Source organism: Cetorhinus maximus, chromosome 15 (genome assembly GCF_964194155.1).
Source record: "Cetorhinus maximus chromosome 15, sCetMax3.hap1.1, whole genome shotgun sequence".
Classification (NCBI taxonomy): domain Eukaryota; kingdom Metazoa; phylum Chordata; class Chondrichthyes; order Lamniformes; family Cetorhinidae; genus Cetorhinus; species Cetorhinus maximus.
The window spans coordinates 107,386,785-107,402,648 of record NC_135893.1 but is presented as its reverse complement, the minus strand read 5'-3'; the positions used below and the strand labels follow the sequence as shown (position 1 = coordinate 107,402,648).

Below are 15,864 nucleotides of genomic sequence, written 5' to 3'. Positions count from 1 at the left end.
TTTAAACAATGGAACTACGTTTGCATTTCTCCAGTCCTCCAGTACCTCCCCTGTATCTAGTGAAGATTGGAAAATCATCCTCAGAACATCTGCTATCTCCTCCTTGACTTCCTTCAGCAGCCTCGGGAACAATCCATCTGGCCCTGGCGACTTATCAACTTTCAAGGATTTCAACCCTTCGAGTACTTCCTCTCTCTTTTTATGACTACCCTGTCCAATATCTCACGGTGTTCCTCCTGGACGACTGTATCTACATCCTCCCTTTCCTTTGTAAACACGGAGACAAAATGTTCATTCAAAACCCTTCCCACAGCCTCTGCATCTACACACAAGTTTCCATCTTCATCTCTGATAGGTCCCACTTTTCCTTAACTAACCTTTTAGCCTTAATGTATTGGTAAAACATCTTTGGGTTATCTTTAACTTTACCTGCTAATCTTTTGTCATGCCCTCTCTTTGATTTCCTTACTTCATTTTTTACTTCGTCCCTGCACTTCCTATATTCATCTAGGCTATCTGCAGTGCTTAGTTATTTGTGCCTATCGTACGCTTTCTTTTTCTGTTTGATCTTCCCCTGTATTCCTCTAGACAACCAGGGAGGCCTAGATTTGGCAGTACCACTCTTATTTTTGTAGGGGACATGTCTACTTTGTACAATTAGGATCTCACTTTTTAGTGCTTCTCACTGGTTTTCCACTGTTTTATCCTCCAGCAGTGCTCTCCAGTCCACCTCAGCCAAGCCCCTTCTCATTTCTGCAAAATTTGCCTTCCCCGCTACCTTACCAAACTCACTCCTCCAATCTCAAATGGCATACTGATGAAAGGTTACTTGAGCATGAGTTATGACTGGATGCTCTTTGGCCTGTTGTGCATGCTATTGGAGAAAGCACATTAGAGGCTTTCAATGATGATCTGCCATATATGCAGCAATTGTGCCTCCTTAGTTCCCAATTTTAACATTCCTGTGTGGTTAAAACTAAAATGGAGTGACCACCCGGTGCGGAGGGGGGCTGGGAGGGAGGAGGACCTCCTCGTTAACCTGCTCCTGGGCCTGGCCAATTTGGCCATTAACAGGTCCGGGCAGCGGGCGATTGAGGGGGTCATCCGACCCAACTGCCCCTCTTCTGCGGCTATGTTCGCAGCCGAGTGTCCCTGGAGGGGGAGCACGTGGTGCCTGCCGGCACTATCGAGGCCTTCCGTGCTTGATGGGCACCGCAGGGACTGGGGTGTTTTATCGACCCTCTTATTCACGTTTTGGTCTAATGTTTGTAAGTTTCCTTTAAATTTTGTCTTTGTTTTTGCAGTTTCCCCAACTTAAGGGGCTGCTTTTAATTTGTCCTTCATTTTGTTAATTTTGTTTAATTGGTTGGACTCAAAAGAGTTAAAATGGAGTGACTATTTTGTGAGGCCAATGACTCCTGCAGTCTATCTTTATAGCAATACAAATGACAATGGCTGCAATGGAACCTTCTCAAGGAGATCCTCAACTTTTATCTTTGCTCCGACTTCATTTAGGTGTTTTGAGTACGAGCAGTTTGAGGCTGCCCCATGAAATGGGGCCGCTAGTTCAGCGCTGGGCTCCTCCCACACTGACTCCAACCCTTCCTGCCCAAATTCTCCAGTTTCGATTTCTGACTGCGCCAAGATGGTGGTGCTCAGATACTACTTCGATACCAGCTTCGACGCTCCCTCCGTTACTGTCACTGTCCCTCCGATATCCTTGGAACTGTACGGTGTGCAGGTAGAGCTCCATCCCGTTATTCTCCAACCTCCCCCAATAATCCTGGATCCTGTAATTATTGTCAATATTCCAACCCTCCCACCTGAACCGATCACTGTAGATGTCCCAATGTCCACCGTGGACCTCAACCCTCCTCATCTTGAGGCTGTGTGCATGGTCACATACAGAGGAGACCCCACCCCACCCCACCCCCAGGAAAGTTTCACATAACCCCCTCCGTATTCCCCCTTTACAGGCTTCAAATGCCTTTCCTAACTCTGACCATCCCATCAGCAGCCCAGTACCAAAACGGACATGACCATGGTCAACAACATTAAAACCATGACCCCCCCTGCACACCAAGCAGTGCCTTTTCCGAATTGAGCACCCAGCCATTGCCCCTCCCTGGAGTGGGACTACGACCTGCAAGCCATGCATGGCCCTGTAATGTGGCCCACAAAACCCCAGGACTCACTTCACTCTGACACCTTGACTACTTGACCCCAAACCAGGGTCTATGACTGTCTTTCTCTTTGTTTTAGCATTCCATCCAGACTGCTGACAACAACACTTTTTTCCCCTTAGCAGAGGTGTCAATAAAAAGGGAACATAGATTTAAGGTAAGGGGCAGAAGGTTTAGAGGGGATTTGAGGAAAATATTTTTCATGCAGAGGTTGGTTGGAATCTGGAACACACTGCTTGAGGGGGTGGTAGAGGCAGGAGCCCTCGTAACATTTAAGTATTTAGATGAGCACTTAAAATGCCATAGCAAACAGGGCTACGGGTCAAGTGCTGGAAAATGGGATTAGAATAGATAGGTGCTGGATGGCCGGCATGGACACGATGGGCCAAAGGGCCTGTTTCTGTGCTGTATAACTCTATGACTCTTTGACATTGTCCTTCCTACCACCTCCTCACTAGCCCCTTCCATGAGTCTCTGAGCAACCCCTCATTTATGTTCAATCCTTTCTCCTCTCCCACCTCCATGAGCCTTTGTGTAAGCCTTACCCTCTGCCTTACCCTCTGTAACAAGCTAACACTACCTCTCCCCAACGCCGCCCCCGAGTTCCTGAGTCTGCGTGCCTCCCCTCCATTTCGTGTAGTTCTGTTCCCATTCTACCTGTTGCTATGTCTAGGTTTTTTGCCTTTCATGTTGGGCTCCTGCCTTTCATGTTGGGCTGCAGCTTCCCCTCTCTTGGTCTCCCCTCTGCCTGCCAGCGTTTCTCCACCCCCCCCCCCCACTTCTCATTCCTCCTTTGTCCCCATTTCTCCTTCCACCCCCCCCCCCCATTCCCACAACCCCCCCCAGTCACAACACAAAAACAGAAATACCTGGAAAAACTCAGCAGGTCTGGCAGCATCGTTGGAGAAGAACAAAGTTGACATTTCGAGTCCTCATGACCCTTCAACAAAACTAAGTAAAAATCGGAGAGGGGTGAAATATAAGCTGGTTTAAGGTGGGGGTGGTGGGGGGGAGGGGCGGGGGTGGGGGGGGGGGTGGTTGTAAGGACAAGCAAGCAGTGATAGGAGCAGATAATCAAAAGATGTCACAGACAAAAGAACAAAGAGGTGCTGAAGGTGGTGATATTATCTAAAAGAATGTGCTAATTAAGAATGGATGGCAGCACACGCAAGGTACAGATAGCTCTAGTGGGGGTGGGGTGAAATAAGACTAAAAGGGCATAAAAGGTATAGATTTAAAAATAATGGAAATAGGTGGGAAAAGAAAAATCTATATAAATTATTGTAAGAAACAAAAGGGAGGGGGAAGAAACGGAAAGGGGGTGGGGATGGAGGGGGGAGTTCAAGATCTAAAGTTGTTGAACTCAATATTCAGTCCGGAAGGCTGTAAAATGCCTAGTCGGAAGATGAGGTCCTGTTCCTCCAGTTTGCGTTGAGCATCACTGGAACAATGCAGCAAGCCAAGGACAGACATGTGGGCAAGAGAGCAGGGCGGAGTGTTAAAATGGCAAGCGACAGGGAGGTCTGGGTCATTCTTGCGGACAGACCGAAGGTGTTCTGCAAAGCGGTCGCCCAGTCTGCGTTTGGTCTCTCCAATGTAGAGGAGACTGCATTAGGAGCAACGAATGCAGTAGACTAAGTTGGGGGAAATGCAAGTGAAATGTTGCTTCACTTGAAAGGAGTGTTTGGGCCCTTGGACGGTGAGGAGAGAGGAAGTGAAGGGGTAGGTGTTGCATATTTTGCACAAAATATGCAACACCTGCCCCTTCACTTCCTCTCTCCTCACCGTCCAAGGGCCCAAACACTCCTTTCAAGTGAAGCAACATTTCACTTGCATTTCCCCCAACTTAGTCTACTGCATTCGTTGCTCCTAATGCAGTCTCCTCTACATTGGAGAGACCAAACGCAGACTGGGCGACTGCTTTGCAGAACACCTTCGGTCTGTCCGCAAGAATGACCCAGACCTCCCTGTCGCTTGCCATTTTAACACTCCGCCCTGCTCTCTTGCCCACATGTCTGTCCTTGGCTTGCTGCATTGTTCCAGTGATGCTCAACGCAAACTGGAGGAACAGGACCTCATCTTCCGACTAGGCATTTTACAGCCTTCCGGACTGAATATTGAGTTCAACAACTTTAGATCTTGAACTCCTTCCTCCATCCCCACCCCCTTTCCATTTCTTCCCCCTCCCTTTTGTTTCTTACAATAATTTATATAGATTTTTCTTTTCCCACCTATTTCCATTATTTTTAAATCTATACCTTTTATGCCCTTTTAGTCTTATTTCACCCCACCCCCACTAGAGCTATCTGTACCTTGCGTGTGCTGCCATCCATTCTTAATTAGCACATTCTTTTAGATAATATCACCACCTTCAGCACCTCTTTGTTCTTTTGTCTATGACATCTTTTGATTATCTGCTCCTATCACTGCTTGCTTGCCCCTACAACCACCCCCCCCCACCACTTCTCTCCCCCCACCACCCCCACCTTAAACCAGCTTATATTTCACCCCTCTCCGATTTTTACTTAGTTTTGTTGAAGGGTCATGAGGACTCGAAATGTCAACTTTGTTCTTCTCCGCCGATGCTGCCAGACCTGCTGAGTTTTTCCAGGTATTTCTGTTTTTGTTTTGGATTTCCAGCATCTGCAGTTTTTTGTTTTTACCCCTCAGTCACAATGCTGGTCTCTCTCTGGGATGCTGCCCTGGCTGAGCCCCCAGATAACACCTTCCCGGGCAATGAAGGAAGGTAGTGAAGAGCGCAAACCTACACCCCTCCGCCAGTGCCTCCACCAGAGTGGCATTTCACTGGCTTTTGCTGAGAACCTAGAGTGGTGTTGCTGCAGGTAGACTTTCATTATTGCCCTCGTCTCGAAGCCACGAGAGAGGTGAGGGCCACCAGCTGCTGCATGCCACTTATATTCAAGTGTGTTTCAAACCAGTCAAATTTCTTGCCGTCGTGGGGCTTGATTGGGAGGGGCTATGTGATTCCAGCGAGCAGTGTTTTTACCGAGCATTCACGAGATAGTTATGCATGCAAATGGGGTTGCTGCCATGGATCAGCAGAAACCCCACCCGCCATCAGTCCACCATGAAAGTGGTGAGGGGAAAATTTCAAACTCTTCTCTCGCCGGTGGGGTTCAGATTTTTGGCCTCTTGCCAGATTTTCCGGTTCTGCCCACCACGAAACATGCCACAGGTTGGAGGGGACAATTCCACCCAAAAAAACTGAGCAGGTCTGGCAGCATCTGTGGGGTGAGAAACAGAGTTAAATGTTTCAAGTCCGTATGCCTTCTTCAGAACTGATTTGTAACTCATGACTGGTTATGTAAAAAGCAAAATTAATGCACAAATTTTTAGGTCAAAATTCTCCTAGAAATATATGTTTATTTCATAAATTATGATTTGTTTGCATCCATATGTTTTTAGTGTTGTTTGGTTAATGGTTTGTGTTGTTATGGCAACATACCATTCCTTAGCTATTGTGAAAATTCATGAGTAAAAGTGTTTGTATATTATTTGACTTTACATAGATTCAGTTCTACGTCCAGTTGTTTTTTCAGTAACATTGCATGATTTAAACAAATCTTTTGAAAATATGTGAATAACAGTGTATGACTGCATGTTTCTGTTGCATAACCTTTGCTTTATTTTTTAAAACATTGCAAGAAATTATATGGTTATTATACAACAAATTACAATTTTTAAAATACTTGCTAATCAAGAACCCATGTAAAATGCCTTCCCACTTCTCCCCCGCTGTTCCACCATCCCCCCAATGTGAAACTGTGTAAGACTGCTGCACTCGAAACATACATGATTTAGGTATATACTTTTGGACATTTTTTTTTGAAAGGGCTCTGTAGGAATATCTGTCATTTATTTGTATGTTTTCACTATTTTTTTTAGGGATTCCTGGAGCGGACATATCTATTTTATGGATTTTATAAAATTGATGGTTTGCATTCTGGCAATTTGCACTATAATCTACCACTTGCATACTTCTTGACAATGCTTTTCTATATCCTACTGAGCCTATTCTGGATTGTGAAAAGGTAATTACTCCTGTTCCTGTTCCAGCTTTAAGTTTTCTTTATATTCTTTCACAGGATGTGGGCATTGCTGGCTAGGCCAGCATTTATTGCCCATCTCTAATAGCTCTGGCGAAGGTGGTGGTGAGCTGCTGCCTTGAACCGCTGCAGTCCATGTGGTGTAGGTACAACTGTTGGGAAGGGAGTTCCAGGATTCTGACCCATCAACAATGAAGGAACAGCGATAGAGTTCCAAGTCAGGATGGTGTGTGGCTTGGAGGGGAACTTGCAAGTGGTGGTGTTCCCATGCATCCACCTGTACTTCTAGGTGATAGAGGTCACGGGTTTGGAAGGTGCTGTTGAAGGAGCCTTGGTGAGTTGCTGCAGTGCATTTTGTAGATGGTACACACTGCTGCCACTGTGCGTCGGTGGTGGAGGGAGTGAATGTTGAAGATGGTGAATTGGGTGCCAATCAAGTAGGTTGCTTTGTCCTGGATGGTGTCCAGCTTCTTGAGTGTTGTTGGAGCAGTGCTCATCCAAGCAAGTAGAGAGTATTCCATCCCACTCCTGCCTTGCACCTTGTGGTGGACAGGATTTGGGGAGTCAGGAGGTTAGTCATTTGCCGCAGCCTCTGACCTGCTCGTGTAACCACAGTATTTATATAGCTGGTCCAGTTCAGTTTCTGGTCAATGGTAACCCCCAGAATATTGATAGTGGGACTTAGAATAATGGTAATGCCATGGACTGTCAAAGGGAGATGGTTAGATACTCTTTTGATGGAGATAGAAACATAGAAATTAGGAGCAGAAGTAGGCCATTCGGCCCTTCAAACCTGCTCCGCCATTCAATATGATCATGGCTGATCCCCTATCTCAACGCCATGCTTCCACTTTCTCTCCATACCCCTTGATGCCCCTTATATCCAAAAATTTATCAATTTCTTTCTTAAATATACTCAGTGACCCGGCCTCCACAACCTTCAGTGGTAGAGAATTCTGCAGGTTGACCACCCTCTGAATGAAGAAATCTTTCCTCATCTCAGTCCTAAATGGCCTGCCCCATATCCTGAGACTGTGGCCCCTGGTTCTAGACTCCCCAACCAGGGGTAACACCCTCTCTGTATCTAGTCCGTCTAGCCCTGTTAGAATTTTATACGTTTCAATCAGATCCCCTCTCATTCTCCTAAACTCTAGTGAATACAGGCCCAGTCGAACCAATCTCTCCTCATACGACCGTCCTGCCATCACCGGTATCAGCCTAATGAACCTTCGCTGCACTCCCTCCCTGGAATGTGTATCCTTTCTTAGGAAGGAAGACCAAAACTGCCCGCAATACTCCAGGTGTGGTCTCACCAAGGCCTTATATAACTGCAAGTAAGACTTCTCTACTGAACTCAAATCCTCTTGCAATGAAGGCCAACATACCATTTGCCTTCCTAATTGCTTGCTGCACCTGCCTATTTACTTACATTGACTGGTGTACAAGGACACCCAGATCCCTTTGTACATCCACATTTCCCAATATATAACCATTTAAATAATGCTCTGCCTTTCTGTTTTTCACACGAAGCGTATAACTTCACATTTATCCACGTTATACTGCATCTGCCATGTGTTTGCCCACACACACAACTTGTCTAAATTGCCCTGAAGCCTCCTTGCATCCTCCTCACATTCCCGCCTAGTTTTGTGTCATCAGCAAACTTGGAAATATTGCATTTGATTCCCTCGTCCAAGTCATTTATATATATTGTGAATAGCTGGTGCCCAAGCACTGATCCCTGCGATTCACCGCCTGCTACCTGGAAAAAGACCCATTTATCCCTGCCCTCTGTTTCCGGTCTGTCAACCAATTCTCAACCCATGACAGTATATTGCCCCCATTCCCATGTGCTTTAATTTTGCCCACTAGCCTCTTATGTGGGACCTTATCAAAAGCCTTCTTGAAATCTAAATACAGCACATCCACTGATTCTCCCTTATCCATTCTACTAGCTACATCCTCAAAAAAAAGAAAGACTAGACTTTTGATAGAATTTAACCCTTAAACTCCCTCAGTCACCAATCTCCAACCGAAGCTCTCTACTGCAGCCAAACACAGCACTCCTGTGCAGATGGTCATTGGTTGGCACTTGTGTGGCACGAATGTTACTTGCCACTTGTCAGCCCAAGCCTGAATATTGCTCAGGCCTTGCTGCATTTGGACAAGGACTGCTTCAGTGTCTGAGGAGTCGTGAATGGCGCTGAACATTGTGTAATCATCAGCAAACATCCCCACTTCTGATCTTATGATGGAGGGAAGGTCATTGATGAAACAGCTGAAGATGGTTGGGCCTAGGACACTACCCTGAGGAACTCCTGCAGTGATGTCCTGGAGCTGAGATGACCGACCTTCAACAATCACAACCATCTCCCTTTGTGCTAGGTATGATTCCAACCAGTGGAGAGTTTTCCCCTGATTCCCATTGACTCCAGTTTTGCTAAGTTTGATATAATTCAAATAAATGTGTAAAAAGAGAGGTGCACTGTTGTACCATGTGTTTAATTTTTTAAGTAATACATTATAGAAATCCTGTTTGCATATCCTTGGGATTACTAGTTACCCTCAGCAGTTTTTTTGGTCTTGTATGATCTTGTTCACAAGGTCATTGTGCTAGGTTAAATGTGATTTATTTTACTTTTGCCATGGAGCAACCCCTTCTTCAATTTGGCCATATTCAAAATAATAACCAATTTAATAAGTGTGGAGGAATCTTTCAGGCATCTGTTTTCTAACACTTAGATGACCTAAAATACAATAGATTTTTTGCCCCGACTTCCATAAGTTGCCTAGTATATGTTAAAGTGATAAGTCCTGCCTGTAAAGGTTAACCTTCGTTCCAAGGGTGAAGACTATTCTAGTAACAAATAATTAACATCCTTCAATAAACCTAAATTGCGGAAACTATGTAAAAAAAGGAAGTGAATAAAACAGTTTCATCTCTTGCGCAATAGCAGTAGAATTACTGCAGGAATATATGATGTATAACAGACTACATTTTCTATGTTAATTGAGACTATTCAAAATTAAATGATTTATAATCCTGTACATGTCCCATTTGATTGGAAATGAAGTGTAAACAAACTGAAATTGTGTGTATTATGGTAGTTTTAAAGGTCATTTAAAAAATGAGTTTTGAACATCGATTTTAAATATACTTTTGTTACCACTTCTATTATTTTTATTGTGCATCAATCCCTTAGGGCTGTGGAAGGTTTCAAACAAAGCTTTATCAGATCTGAAGACCGATTTCAGAGTTTTTGTAATAAGATTTTTGCAGGTTGGGATTTCTGCATCACCGATCTGCATGCTGCAGAGCTGAAACACAGCTGCCTACAGTATGAGCTGAAGGTAAGTAATTTTTATAGTTCCTCATAGAATAGCAGAAATGTAAGCTTTACTGATGTCTCAGTGTAAAAAAAGCACTAGACTATGTAATATTGGACTCTATATAATGTGAAAATCCGAGTTTAAACCTCTGTTTAGCCAGTTTTAGCTGGGGTGGTAGTGGAGTGCTACATTCGGCATACCGGGGGAAGATTGGAGATTGGGCATTCCTTGGTGAACATGCATCTGTCAATGTTCAGCAAGGATGAAATGCCATCTGACAGTATGGACCTCATGATAAAATAATTTGTTAGGTTCTTGATTGAAAATTTGTTTTTAGAGTTCGATTTACAGGCTCATCAATACTGTGGCACCACATCCAGGCATAAACCATCCCTTCATGGAAAAGAAGGGCAGTATAGGAAAATCGGAGAAATTTGAAGGAAGGCAAAAATGGTGAAGGATTTTTCTGCTGAAGAAATCTCTATATGTCATAACATCTGAGGGCTAGTTTGTCTCCTGTTTTGAACCAATAATGTTGGAGATCGTTATTTAGAACTTCATGCTTTTTTGGTCATACGAAGCCTTGCTTTACATATTGTGCTTTTATTGTAAACCTTGTTCAAAGCAGGCAGCTATCTTCCTTTAGGAGATTAGTCCTACCATTAGCAATTTCTTCTTCTCCTTGTCCTTGAGTTCTCTGCCCAAAGGTAGGTCCGACCCACAGCACCACAACCTCCACCACAGGTAGGGCAAGGAGGAAAGTCCTGAATTCAACCCAGCTGGAACAGCGATTGAACCCCATGCTGATGGTGCCAATCTGATCCAGACTGGCTTTCCAGCCAACTGAGCCAACTGGCCTCCAAGGAGTACAAGTTGCTGTGGCAACATGCACTTTTACATTCATGTTGTAGCCTGGAGCTATGGATAGTGATAGTATAGACTCCAATTTCTTCCCATCACATGGCTAAACAGGAATTGCTCTGCTCTTACCATCTGGCGTATGTTGGAAAGACTTACAAATTAATACTCAGTCTGTTTGGCTGTCAATGTCCTTTAACTGCTGGATTGGGACTTGAACCCAGAGCTTCCAGTTCAGGGGCAGGGACATTACCCACAAGACCTTCAAGTATCAATTTAGAGAATCACTAAAGGCAGGGCATTTGGATTGAATCCTAGGCAAAAGAAGGCTGACTTGTATGGTTTGTTGTGCCAGTCAACACTTCCATAGCCTCCTGTGATATATGCATCTGTAATCCACCAGTCAAACTTGGGACAAGAGAGATGATTACTGGTTCAGAGAATGAGTTCAAGCTCTCAAGTTAATTGGAACAATGTATTCTGTCAAGTAAAGAAATTTGGCATTCAGAATCATTGGATTCAATTTGCTCACCACTGGTTTCACAAGCCCCTAATGTGTTGAGAAACCTTTTCTCCAATTACTGGACACTTCCTTCAGAAGCAACACAGTAAAACAAATTCAAGTTGATGCTTCAAATGTAGTTGCAAGCCCTGCTGTGGCACAGGATGTTGGGGGTCTGCTGTCATGCTTGACTGCAGTTCTGGTTTCCTCTGAGAGTCTTTGATCATCATGTTGCACTAGTACTTATGCAGTTCTCTATAGAGACCTAAGCATGGCCAATCATAGTAATACTTTTGAGACTCCATATGAGCTCTCATGGTGTACCACAAGTAATGAAGTGTCAATAGACAAGGGAGAGTTCCTTTGCTGAGCTTTAGACTCAGCAGTGATGCCCTTCCTTGCCCACTACAACAGCCTAGATTGGAAGGTAGAATGAGTTGTCATAACAAAAAGGTTTTTAAAACTCAATTGCAACTGGTAATTGGATTAGGAGCTCTCTTGTGTTTGGTGGCAGGTTTCCTGATTTTTATGGAAATGCATTACAATGACCAACGGGAATGCCTTACAATTACGGCTTTTTAAAAATCAAACTGTAATCTGATGGGATAGAATAAGCACTTCTCCAAAGGAATACCACTATTAAAATTCTAAGGAAGAATTAGCTAAATTAAACCAAGGTTAAACAATAAAGCTAATGAGTAATTAAAATAGCAAAATTAAATTAAAACAAAAAACCCATGTGTTATAATGTGAAAGTGAAGGAGTTGGGGAATGATGTTTATAAGGATCCAGTCATATGACCTATTAATTTATTATTTAATAAAGTAAATTGGATATAGAGTGCAAATGGATATTGAAATACACAGTAGATAAGTTGCACTAGCATTGTACAGATTGGTGATAAGGCTAATTCGAGAATATGGAATGCATTTTTGGTCACCTACCTCAAAGAATCAAAATATACTAGGAAGGGTTCAGAGAAGAGATCCATATAATTTGAGGCATTCTGGAATTAAGTAATGAAGAAAGGCTTGTATGGAAAAGACAACTGAAGGGAGACATGGTACAGGACACAAATCACTGAAAAGCAGGGACAGGTGAAAAGCTTGGGAAGAAGGGAATGAGGAAGTAAAAATTTCCAGGAGGTTTGGTGGAGGTAAGTAAATTTTCAGTTTTGGCATTGGTGGGGAAATAGTGAAGTAGATCGGCTACCACCTGTTGTACACCTTGCCTGATTTTCCTTTGTAATCAATGGAAAGGATATAATGTGTGACTTATCTCCTACTATCAGTTTTTTGTCGCTGGCAAAAGTGAAAATTATCCCCCCAGAATGTGAATTAAAAAAACCAGAATGGAAATGGAACTAATGGGGAGCTTGTGGGGGAAGCTTGAAGATAATTGTGTCAACTCTTATACCTTTGAAATTTCAAACTTAGTTCCCAAATTGCCAAAATATTTCCCTGTATTAAGCCAGAAAATGGGGTCTTAGTTTCATATCTTCTAATGTAGCTTGATGTCATGTTTTATAATGCTCCTATAAAATGCCTTGGGGAGTTTTATTACACTAAAGGTGCCGAATAAATAGATGTTGTAACCTTGATTGGTGTGGAGGTCAGTCAAGTTTCCAGCATTATTTGGGGTTTGCATGGCAACATGTGCCGATGCCTACATTAGCTAACCATGCAAGGTCAATTGAATGCTTTCAAACACTGCTTGTGGACATTGACTGCCTGAATCTCTCACTACCTGTATCTTTCTTGTCATTCCTTTCTAAATTGGAAAACAGCCTATCACTTCTTGTCTGTATCTCTGCCAATATTAAATTCATTTAGGCTTTTTTAATCTTGGAGTTTTGGTCAAAGCGAGTTCTGGTGCTCTTTCTGTATATTGATGCCCCTCTGAGCTTTCATGTGCTCTCTCTCAAAGACAAGTTTCTGGGCAGAATTTTCTGTCTGCCGGGCGGGCGGGTCCGACCCAATCTCCGGCGGGCGGGGAGCTGATTCCCGCCAGAGAAGCGGGCCCTGCCGCCTTTTTACGTGGGCGGGCCAATTAAGGCCCACCCAGCGTGACGTCCGCCGGGAAGCGCTATGCGCTCCCTGTGCGGGCAGGGGAGATTCCCCAAAAGCGAGAGTGCGCTCTTTCACGCATGCGCACGACAGAGCGCACATTTCCCTGAGGCTAAGTGCTGCCTCAGGGAGATCGCTTCCACGTTGAAAAATATTAAAAATAGAAAAAAAAAATTACCTAACATGTCCCATCTCATGTGACAATGTCACATGAGATGGGACATGTTCATAATTTACATAATAACTTTATTAAAATTTTTGAAACCCTACATGAAGCCTCACCCTGCCGGTAGATGAGGTTTCATGTTTTCTCTATTTGCCACTGGGGCTCCTGGCCGACCCGCCAACCTTAAGGTTGGACGGGCAGGTCCTTTAATTGTATAAATGATTCTGTCAATGGTCTCAATTGGCAGTTAGTTTTTCAAATTTGGTTGGTGTTGAGTTGTCTGTGGCATTGTTAAAATTACATTAGGTTACATTAGGTTAATTTATTGCTGAAATGCAATCTTTACATTTTAATAGGTGTAATTTCTCTTTTAAATGCTCACTTTCAGGAAAACATACCTTTGACAAGTGCAAAGTCAATTATTTCTATTAGAAATGATGTTTTTATCAAGAAATGAAGAACTAAAGCAGTTTTTTTTTATGGTACTAGACTGACTTGGATGAAGAAAGAATCAAGCAGAAAATTGCAGGCAGGACCAAGAGGGAGAAATGCCGAATCTACCTCTTAAGAGCTTGCTTGAATTTGGTAGTTGTAATGATATTGGCCATTTGTTTTTACTGCATTTACAGAACTACTGTTTACTCTCAAGCATATCGTGAAAATGTGAGTATTCATTTTGTTATTTAAAATAATTCCAGTGATGTTATGCTAGTTGTGTTATTACCATGAAGAGTTAGATTTAAAAATGCCATTGTGTAATGACATGCCTTTTTAGCTATTTTTATTCCTGTAATGCAATGATGAATGTACAGATACTATGTAACATCGTGGAACATTTTGAGGACTCCTTTATCTCAAATATTTGCATCTAGGATTAGGTTGGTAATTATTTTGTTCCTGTGTTTTGGAAGTGTAGGAAACTGTAGCCCCTTTAGACCCAATCAAGTCCAATTCTCCTTTGTAAATATATCCTCATTGGTTGCCCCTCGATTTGAGGTTGACATCTACTCAGGTTTGTCAGTTTCTGTCATGGACCTTCATGTGACTGAACTGGCCAATTCTTGACCCACAGACCTTTGGGCACATGGGGCAGGATGTCCCACAGGTATTGACTGTTGGAGTGGAGGATATGCTCTGTTTTCTTTCCTTCTCTGCCACCACTCTGCCTCATTATAAGACTAAACTGTGCTTCTTAATGTGTTCATCATTCTCTTTTGGGGCAGATGGTGGCATAGTGGTAATCGCAGAATTAGAATCACAGATTTGTTACAGTGCAGAAGGTGGCCGTTTGGCCCATCATGTCTGCACCAGCTCTCTGAATGAGAAGCGCTCTTAGTGCCATTCTGTCGCCTTCTCCCATAACCCTGCACATTCTTCCTTTTCAGAAAGCAGTCTAATTCCCTTTAGAATGCTTCGATTGAAGCTGCCTCCACCACAATTTCAGGCAGTGCATTCCAGAATTTAACTGCGTGCTGCATGAAAAAGATTTTCCTCATATTGCTTTTGCTTCTCTTGCCAGTTACTTTAAATCTGCACCCTTTCATTCTCAATTCTTTCACAAGTGGGAACAGTTTCTCCCTATCTACTCTGTCCAGCCCCACCATGATTTTAAATACCTCTTTCAAATCTCTTAGTCCTCTCTTTTCCAAGGAAAACAGTCCTAACGTCTCCAATCTATCTTCATAATTGGAACCATTCTCATGAATCTTTTCTGCACTCTCTCCAATTGCTTCCCATCTTTCCTAAAGTGCAGTGAACAGAACTGTAGCCAATGCTCCACCTGAAGCCGAACTAGTGTCTTGTACAAGACCAACATAACTTCCTTGCTCTTGCACTCTGTCTCTATTAATAAAGTCTAGGATACTGTATGCTTTATTAACTGCTGTCTCAACCTGTCATGCCACCTTTAATAACTTATGCACATATACACCCAAGTCCCTCTGCTCCTGCATCCCCTTTAGAGTTGTACCCTTTACTTTATATCTCTGCATGTAATGTCACTGGGCTAGTCATCCACAGACACGGGTTCAAATCCCACATGGCAGTTAGTGGAGTATAAATTCTTTTTTTTTTAAATTATTCGTTCGTGGGATGCAGGTGTCACTGGTTGGGCCAGCATTTATTGCCTATCTCTAATTGCCCTCGTTTAGAGGGCATTTTAAGAGTCAACCATACTGCTGTGGGTCTAGAGTCACATGTAGGCCAGACCAGGTAAGGATGACAGATTTCCTTCCCTAAAGGCCATTAGTGAACCAGATGGGTTTTTACAACAATCAACAGTGGTTCATAGTCATCATCAGACTTTTAATTCCAGATTTTTATTGCGTTCAAATGGGATTTAAACCCAGGGCCCCAGAGCATTACCCTGGGTCTCTGGATTACCAGTCCAGTGACAATATCACTACGCCATCACCTCCCTGATTAATAAATCTAGAATGTGATGGTGACTATGAAACTATCGTTGATATTCGTAAAAACGTATCTGGTTCATTAATGTCCTTTTGGGAAGGAAATATATGCCCTTTTTACCTGGTCTGGCCTACCTGTGACTCCAGATCCACAGTAATTAACCACTATTAACTGTCCTCTGAAATGGCCTAGCAAGCTACTCACTTCAAGGACAATTAGGATGGGCAACAATACCTATATCCCATGAAAGAATAAATTATTGTTTTGGAATGGAAATTAGAGT

The 15,864-nt window shown here is 43.2% G+C and overlaps 1 protein-coding gene across 1 annotated transcript in view; it reads left to right on the top strand.

Annotated features, from left to right (window-relative positions):
- The window catches only part of tmc7 (transmembrane channel like 7), an 80,463-nt gene that overhangs the window by 32,026 nt on the left and 32,573 nt on the right, over positions 1-15,864 (top strand). Inside the window, exons 5-7 of the mRNA XM_078559170.1 lie at positions 6,090-6,235; positions 9,454-9,601; positions 13,662-13,835. Of these exons, the coding sequence (XP_078415296.1) occupies positions 6,090-6,235; positions 9,454-9,601; positions 13,662-13,835 (468 nt within the window). The remainder of the gene's footprint in view (positions 1-6,089; positions 6,236-9,453; positions 9,602-13,661; positions 13,836-15,864) is intronic.